The 8805-nt window shown below is 41.0% G+C and overlaps 1 protein-coding gene across 1 annotated transcript in view; it reads left to right on the forward strand.

Moving 5' to 3' along the window:
- The window catches only part of SEMA4D (sema domain, immunoglobulin domain (Ig), transmembrane domain (TM) and short cytoplasmic domain, (semaphorin) 4D), a 20576-nt gene that overhangs the window by 2367 nt on the left and 9404 nt on the right, over positions 1-8805 (forward strand). Inside the window, exons 2-7 of the mRNA XM_010159393.1 lie at positions 129-274; positions 1505-1567; positions 3985-4083; positions 5301-5394; positions 6348-6461; positions 7742-7893. Of these exons, the coding sequence (XP_010157695.1) occupies positions 129-274; positions 1505-1567; positions 3985-4083; positions 5301-5394; positions 6348-6461; positions 7742-7893 (668 nt within the window). The remainder of the gene's footprint in view (positions 1-128; positions 275-1504; positions 1568-3984; positions 4084-5300; positions 5395-6347; positions 6462-7741; positions 7894-8805) is intronic.

The following is an 8805-nucleotide window of genomic DNA, read 5'->3' on the forward strand; positions in this document are numbered from 1 at the left end:
GGGTCTCATCTGTTAGATGGGTTGTCTGAACTAACCCTTACTGTTTTCCAGATATCCAACTACTTAGAAAAATGACCCAAAGTGGTCATGTTTCTTCATGTGGTGCTGTTTTTGTTTCATTTCAATAGAGGTCCAGCTAATACATTTTCATGAATCAGAAGTATCAAACTATTCAACCTTGCTGTTAAGTGAAGACAAAGATGTCCTATATGTAGGAGCCAGAGAAGTGATCTTTGCATTAAATGCAGTGAATATTGCTGAAAAGCAGCATGAGGTATGCTTTTTATCTTCCATGTAAAAACCATACTCCAAATTTGAATTCATTTTCTGATATCGGTAGCACTGCACTTTTAGGTAGTGGGTACCCAAAAAAGAAAATACTGTGTGTGGGCTACTCGGGTGTTATTTCTGGAAGACGCTGTAGAGTAAAACATGCTGTCAGATGAAAGGAAGAAATGAGAAGTTAGAGATAAACAAGCGATTAGAGGTCTCCTTAGGTATTTTCTTCTTGAGGACAGGAAGCTGGGATGGAGGGACTTAGGGTATCATCTGTAGTGGTGGTTCTCTCACATGTTTTTATTCTGTGGAGTGGCCCATTTCCTGTTAATCTGAACCAGAATGTAATCGGAAACAGAAGCAAAGTTGGAGCTTGCTCAGGAGCAGCAGGCTGCAGACCTGCTTCAGATGAAATGAGGGTCCTGTTCCATTGCTTTTAGCTTGTTTTGTGTCTCTAGGTGTGTTTGCACAGCAAGCAGTGGTGCAGACAGGTCTGATCCAGCTTGCCCGGAGAAGTGCTCTGGATGTGCTGACGCTGACTTCTCAGGGTAGATTAGACCATGCGGAAGTCTGCTAATGTTGTATTGCTTCCAGTCCTTCCCAGGCTCCTGCTTCTCATGCTGTCAGCAGCACAGGCTGACACTTAGAGGCGTGGCATGGAGTCCCATCCAGGATGCTTTGGAAGATGCTCATATGACTTTTAATCTGAACAAAATGCTCGCTGGGTGGCGGTGGGCAATCTCACCAGCATATAACACTTGGTTTATGAATGCATGTAATGGCCAAAATTGTACTTCTCTGTATAGTGTAAATTGGTCCAGTAAGTTTTCTTTGATTTCTACCCACCTACCCCACCCTCCCCAAGCCTTTTTTTTTTTTTATTCAGGTGTGAATGAAATTGAGAAGTACTTAAAATTGAGAAGTACTTAAAACAGCTACAGTTGCATTTCCGTAATGCGTATGGTAATGGAAACTTCCATGATGAACTCAAAAGACAATAGCAGTGGTTTAGCCCCCTCCCTTGCTTCCGGCACACAAATTTGGAAGCATCACCACCCCAGGAAAGAATGGCTTTGAACCTTTGAAAACCACTTGCAAAATGGCCTGCATTTGCTGCAGATAGTCTTAGGATTGCCTTTTTTTGGTGTTATTGCAATATTTTTAGACCTTGCATTGATTTAAAATGCTTTGAATGTGCCTTCTTGTTGCTTGTTTTTTTCCTACTTAGTTACACTGGAAAGTCACTGAAGATAAAAGGACTAAATGTGCAGTGAAGGGCAAATCAGAACAGGTATGTACTTTTATTGAACTTTGAGAAGGATGTTATACATTTCTCTTCAAGAGGAATGATGTTAAAAGAAAGGCTCCAACTGTTTGAAATTAAAGTTTTCAAATAGTCACCTGAATGCCTTAATTAACTTGAGCTTTAGAAACTGCAGCATGCTTAGTCTTACTCGTTTAATTCTTAGCTCAGTATTTATTCCTGGTGAACATTATTTGAATGTTTGAAAATCTGAACACACTCTGCCTTAATGATACAGATTTTTCCATTAAAATGATAAATTGGTATTACTTTCACTGAGGTAATTGATAGCAACTGTTGTGTGTTGTTACTCCTCCCCAGCATGTGGTTTTACAAAATGACTGACAATATTGTTTGCTTTGCTTTAGGGCGTAGGGTTTATTAGGCCAGTGCTGTTCCACCAGTCTTTCCCCTAACTCCACATATCCTTAATGTGGTGGTCCTGCTGTGCGGCAGCACCTTGATGATGTGAGTGCTCAGACAGCTCCCTGGCACCTGAGCTGCTTGGTCTCCTGCCAGCTCAGTCCCTGGATCCCTTGGTGTTCTGGGAACAACAGACTCCTCACGACTGCCAGCATGCAGGCTGGATTTCTCATTTTGCCTTTTCGTGGAGAGGGTTTCCTTGAGGGATTTGGCTGTATGCAGGTGTCCCTTTACCCTTGTGCAGTGACACTTCGTTTAGCGACACAGTGAAGGGAGGGCTTGCTGGGCAAGGCTGATGGTCAGGCTTTTAAGCACAGGTTTGAATGTGAAAGTCTGCAAAGAAAGCACTATGCTTGCAGGGATTTGATATCGGTCCCCCCGAACCTGCATCGCCTTTGGTTCACACCGTTATAAAACCTCAGGTGCTATATCCAGGGCTGACAGACGTCCAGCATTCCTGGGGCTTTTCAAGGTGAGAGTGGGCTCTCCCCTTGGCTCATCTTACTGTGTTTCCTGACAACCATCAATACATTATCCAAATAAAAGGCGTGGTGGGTATTTAAGGGCCATTTCCTCCTTGTGTGCCTCTTCAGGATGCACTCAGAGTTTTATTTGTCTTCTCCAGATTCAGTTGGGGTTAGCAGTAGTAGCAATCACACACAGGAACGATGAATACGACACGTGAATCTCTCGTGTGCCTGCGTGTACAGTTCAGCAGAGGGTGTGTGCATCTCCGGCAGCCCTCTGCAGAGGTTATTGCTGTTAGCTAGGGGGGATGTCAGACCCTATACATAGTTACTTAGCCAGAGCTCCAAACTTCTCTTCCTGTTACTTTCCCACCCTAGCTTAGCAAGTCATGCTTACCTCCAGCTGTGATTTTTGCCTCACCCTGCTCATAAACTTTTACTAGTTATATTTACATCGTCGTCGCCATGACATTTTGCGTAGTGCCATAGTTTCAGAATTGTCAGGGTATCAAGCCTCTACTGCTGTTTCTTACATTAAAATGGCAAGTCCTGTCTCCCACTTATCACGACAATGCTTTTTAGTGTCAGCAGAAAGCGTTGAGGACTGTTCGAGGACTTCACTTGGCAGAAAACTGGTTTTGCTTCCCCCCCCCACCAGTGTTCTACCATACTGAAGCCCACCATACAATCACAGAAATACCTCGTTTGGCTAATAATGGATAGTAAGGGCAGTGCTTACACTTGCTTAAGTAGTTTATAGAACTGCATACAGTGGTGGTATCTGGCTGTGTACCAGCAAGTATTAAGGGGTGTAATTGAATATTGGTGTGTTTTTTCCTCCCCCCTCTCTCAAAGTGGGTGTTTAAAGTTTGGGTTTTTTTTTCTCTTGGTTATTATTCTGAAACTTTATGATGTCCTTTATTCAAGGCTCTATTCCAACTCCTTGTTGTGTTTCTGAGCCAAAGGAATTAAGAAGCTTCTTTGGATGAATGAAAGAGCATTTGATACCAAGGACTCAAAAAACCAAACAAAACCCCAAACCATGCAGATAATAAATGACAAAGCTTTGTAGCGAATTTAATGGTATTAGAGGTTTCTCTCTTAAGAAACAACCTTGATGATCACTTACTGTTTCATCTAGGCTTACAAGGTATGACAAAGTTGAAAACTTATTCCAGGTTTAAGCAGTCATTCTCATGGATTGGAAGCGTTTTTGGAGCTTGTGCTTTCATGGAACAACTTGATACCCTGCTGACCGTATGGTACTTAGTCATGCTGCCCTGATAGGTGTGCCAGGGCAGCTGCTGGAGGACTAGAGCTCACGGGGATGGTGTCCCTGTGGTGATTTTATCACCCAGCCTTAGTCCCTGTGGTAGTTGTATCGCGCAGCCTTGCTGGCATGATGCGGCCTAAGTAGCGGCAGCAGACGAGCTGACAGCACAGCTTTCTGTGTTTATCCTGGGATGTCAGATCTGTGGTGTATCAGACCAGTCCTTCTCTCATCCTCTGTTACAGACGGAGTGTCGTAATTATGTGCGTGTCTTGCAACAGCTGAACGATACTTTTCTTTACGTGTGTGGAACTAACGCGTTTCAGCCTACGTGTGATTACCTGGTAAGAATGTACATATGTTTTGACCCGGTAACAACTGTAACTTAAAAGCTGCTCGTTTAAACAATGAGTTAATCTCCATTCCCAAAGACAGTTGCAATTTCAGTGCCAGTTGTGATGTCTGGAGTATATATTATGCTGCCCCACGGTAATGACAGAGTAGGGAAATAAACTGTCCTTTTCCTTTTCCAGACTGCTTACTGAGTTACTGATTCGGCTTGTTTAACTGCAGGTTTACTTTTTCTTAGCTTTCATAATTCTTTTGTGTATTGCCCATCAGCATAAAAAAAAATAATTATGCAACTGAAATTGTATTCTTTCTGACTTCCATCTGTTACTGAATCTCCCTGAAATTTCTGAGATTCCTGTCTGCTTCTGGCTATGCCACAGCTTCACAGGGCTGAGTGCTTCAGAGTGAAGTCTTGGCACACAATCAGAACTCCCTTTTCTCACTGCTGACTCTCATATCGTTCTCCTTACTGTGGCTCTTAACAATTCTGAAATTGAGAAATCTTGTAATTGTTTGTTCTTTTTTGTCTCCCCTGCCTGCAAGTCTGCTTGCCATCACCTCTGGAACACTGCCAGAAGTCACTGCCCTTAGCCTCCAATGTCTTCATTACACAGTGTAACTGATCACTTTTCCCAGTACTGTGGCTACAGTTCTCCATCATCATCCTGATCCTCGGTCCCTTGGTTTTTAAGGGATTTATAAATTAGCAGCCAAAGTACTCTGTTGCTTTTTAACATTTAGTTGGATAATGCCCCATCTCACAAATTTAGTATCTCAAAAATTGCTAAATCCACTTCAGAAAGCCACCTTGATTTCTATAACTCTCCATTTTTGTGCAGGCTTACTCAATAATTGCCAGCCCTTTCCATGTATCAATTAACTTCTCTGCCTTTCCTGCTGTGTGAAAAAAAGCACCTTTTTTTGGGTGCTTTTTCTTGAGGTCGGTCTGGATTTAACTTTGTTTTCTATTCTTTTCTGCTCCTGTCCTTACAAATCATAGGATCACATTTCCTCTCTGTCTACTGGATTCTTAAGATTTTATGAAAATGCACATGCCTTTCATAATCTTAGAAAAAATGTCTTTGATGCTGGAAGTTTATGATGTAGTCCATTATCTAGTGTCGATTTTTCAGTTACCTTTGCATGGGTCAAGAGGCTGGAAAAAAGTGCCAACAATTGTTTTGTGGTTTTCAACTTGAATTTTTTGCAGAATTTAATTTCATTTGAACTTGGAGGTAAAAATGAAGATGGTAAGGGCAGGTGTCCATTTGATCCTGCTCAAAGCTACACATCTGTTATGGTTGGTAAGTTCAGACTTTGCATACGTCATTATTATGTATAAATGTGTTTGATCTTTCCCACTGTCATTCTCCAGTCTCTTGATATCAAAATGGTAGATTGTGTTCGTATTTTCACATCTTTTCTGTGTATTTAGATAGACATCAAAATACTTAAGTCATCAAACTTAGCATGCTGCTTAAAAGGAGAATTTTAAACTCTAAGTTGTTTGGAAAGCAACTTTAAAAATACTGATTTTTAAACTATATTTTCAGCTGTTGAACATATACTTAGTCCAGGTGGTCTAAATGGAGTTTGATTGCCTCTGTAGTATCAATTACTGTCATTTCAGTAAATTTAACAAGTCGAATTCTTTAGCTGTCCTGAAGTCACATCCATGAGACAGGATCAGAAAGTGAGATATTCATTGCAAGTATGTTACTGCATGTCTAGACACCACTGAATCTTGATTTGGTGAAACCAGAGTTCATGGCTGGTGTCACGAGATCATAAAAGGGAAGATCAAAGTAGTATGGAACAGGAAACAAGAAAGAACAGAACACGCTCTCCTGCCTTGTTGCCTAAATGCTGAGAGCTTGAGTTTGAATAATGGTAGCATAGAAAAAGAGTAAAATAATTACTTCTAAAACTTCTAATGCATTTCTCAAGTAAGTTTGCATGTTTGTACATAAACTGTAGGTTTACATGTTAAATGTCAAAGTACCACAAAACCAGTGCTGACTTTTGACAGTTGCTTGTGTTAGAGCCATAATAAACCCAAGTGTGGAAGTGTTAGCCATGAGAACAGTCAGCAGAAATGTAAACATAGAAGACATGTCTGGGGCAATTTAGAGGAAATACTTGTTTATCTTTTCTTGTGGGAAGTTTAAGCTTTTACATAGTCTCCTGAAATATTTATGTACCCTTTTTGGTATCCAGTGCGTAAGAAAATCTAAAATATTTGTTTTTTATGTTAAAGATGAGGAGCTTTATTCCGGGACTTCTTACAATTTCTTGGGAAGTGAACCGATCATTTCACGGCACTCTCATCAGAGCCCTCTGAGAACAGAGTATGCGATACCTTGGCTTAATGGTAAGTGGGTATGAGAACTGGCCCAAGCCAATTGCTTGTTCTTCTTCAGCACCACACTTAGACAAAGAGTTTAAGTGTCTGTGTTTTAACTCCAGCTAGCAAAATACCACGAAGCCGCTCTCACAAATCCCCCTCCCCTCCTCCAGTGGAGGGGAAGAATCGGAGGAAAAAGAAATAAGGAAGCTCGTAAAATTGAGATAACAGCTATTTACTAATTAAATCTAAATTAATATATACAAATACTACTATTAAGTAATTAACATAATAGAAAATAAAACATATTATACAATTCTTCATTACTCACTGCCCAGTGCAAAACCAGGTCTTGAGTAGTGGGAGTCAGACCGAGAGAGCCTGAGAGTGATCGCAGCCCGAGAGCTGTCGCAGCAGATTCCGAGTGAACCCTCTCAGCAATAGCACGACTGGGAAAACTAAACAAACCCAGCAACTCCCTCATGAACGAGCCAGGCAGGAGGCTTGATCGTGTGGGATCAAGGGCAATTGTCTAGTATCTCAGAGAGAATGTATTTTGTTATACTGGCATGCATTGATGTGTAATTTTCTCTTGAAACTTCACAGTTTTTGTCATCATTGATAATGAAAAAAGTGTCAAAACAGACAGGCTTCAATTTGATGTTAAAGGGCTACAGTTTGGTTTATGTCTGCTTGTTCATCCTTGCAGAAATGCAGCATAGTTATGATATAGGAAGGAAGAGAGAGGTTTTGGTCTGTTACGAGTTTTCAAATTGAGCTGATCATGGTTCCTGATGACTTAATTTCCAAATTTCAACACCCCCTTTTATAAATGCTTAGAGGTTTCTGGCTTTCTGCCAGAAAGGACTGAAGTCATGAAGTTAGCATGTTCCAAAACACGCGTGATGTCCAAAAGGTACAGGATACTGGGTTATATAATACATGTTGTAACCATACTGTCATTTTTTAGTGTTTTGGCTGAAAGCTGAAACGGAGGAGAAGGAAGGGTACCTCTCCAGGCCTGTTAGACAAGCACACTTGTGTGTGGGCTGAAGTAACAAGGTATCCGACCATAGAGATCTCTCAGATATCTTAGTCCTATCACATGGGGTTTCAAATTTGGATTTTTTCCTCTATTTTTTTTTTAAGAAATGCTATTTGTATTGTGAAAAACAAACCGCGTGGGCAGGTCAGTGACTGGAGAGCAGGTAGATGCAGTGTGAGGTTTGCGTGAGAGAGGACTCATAGAGGGGCTTTGAGGGAATTGAGTCAGTAGTCTCACATATAACATTTTTCTCTTTCTGTAGAGCCCAATTTTGTTTTTGCTGATGTGATAAGAGCCGATCAGAACAGCACAGATGGAGAAGATGACAAGATATACTTCTTTTTTACCGAGGTGTCTGTGGAGTATGAATTTGTTGGAAAGCTGATGATTCCAAGAATAGCTAGAGTGTGCAAGGTGGGACATAGGTCAATTTACTAATTCAACAAAAATTTGTGTGTGTTTAACAGCAGCTATTGTTGTGGACTTCCTGCAAGTTAAGTGGAAGTGATTGAACTCGGTGAATTGTAGCAAATCAGCAATTTCAGCTAATTCTTCAGAACTGAGAAAGCTTAGTTGTTGCTTTGGGAATTTAATGTTTCAAAATGGTGAAATTTCAGTGCACCTTAGGTTTCTGCCCACTCTGGAGGAAAAAACCCAACCACCACAAAACCCAGCAGTAGAAAAAGTGTCTCCCCTGATGCTCCTTTTTTTTTTTTAAACAACCCTAAGTTTAAGTACAGCTCCCTGGGAAGGACTGACTTGGTTGGAGCCGAGTGGATAGGATGTCTGTCAGGTTACTTTCAAGTAGCTGTGTACAAACAGAAGTGTAGCTGTGTCCACAGCAGAATAGCTCTTGACTGTGGTGTAGCAGATGGGACTTCCATGTAGCTGTTAGAGCTGCCAGAGCCTGAAGGAAAACGGTCACCAGCAGTCTGATTCTGTCACGCTTGCTGTGTTTAAAACTCGGCGCATTACGCTGATCCAAGTATGTACTAAGGAGTGTTGGTTAAAAATCTTGCTGATGAAAGAAGGGTTTTTTTTTCCAGGAGAAAATGTGGATTTAACAAAAACCTTTTCAGTGGAATGTATCAATTTCCTCAGGATTTTTTTTTCCAACAGGAAATTTATCTAGCCGTTTCATTTTGTTGAGGTTGAAATGCTTTATTTTGACTTTACTGTTTTATATTTAAACATGGAAGTCAAAACATCAATAACAAGTTAGTGCCCTTGAGATTTCCATTAAACAAGCAGCTGGAGGCAGGTTTACATGGGGCTTGTTATTATGGCCCTCTGCCCACCGACAGATTGTGCATGCTTTAAAAGGGG

The sequence above is a fragment of the Eurypyga helias genome, unplaced genomic scaffold (assembly GCF_000690775.1).
Source record: "Eurypyga helias isolate BGI_N326 unplaced genomic scaffold, ASM69077v1 scaffold24739, whole genome shotgun sequence".
Classification (NCBI taxonomy): domain Eukaryota; kingdom Metazoa; phylum Chordata; class Aves; order Eurypygiformes; family Eurypygidae; genus Eurypyga; species Eurypyga helias.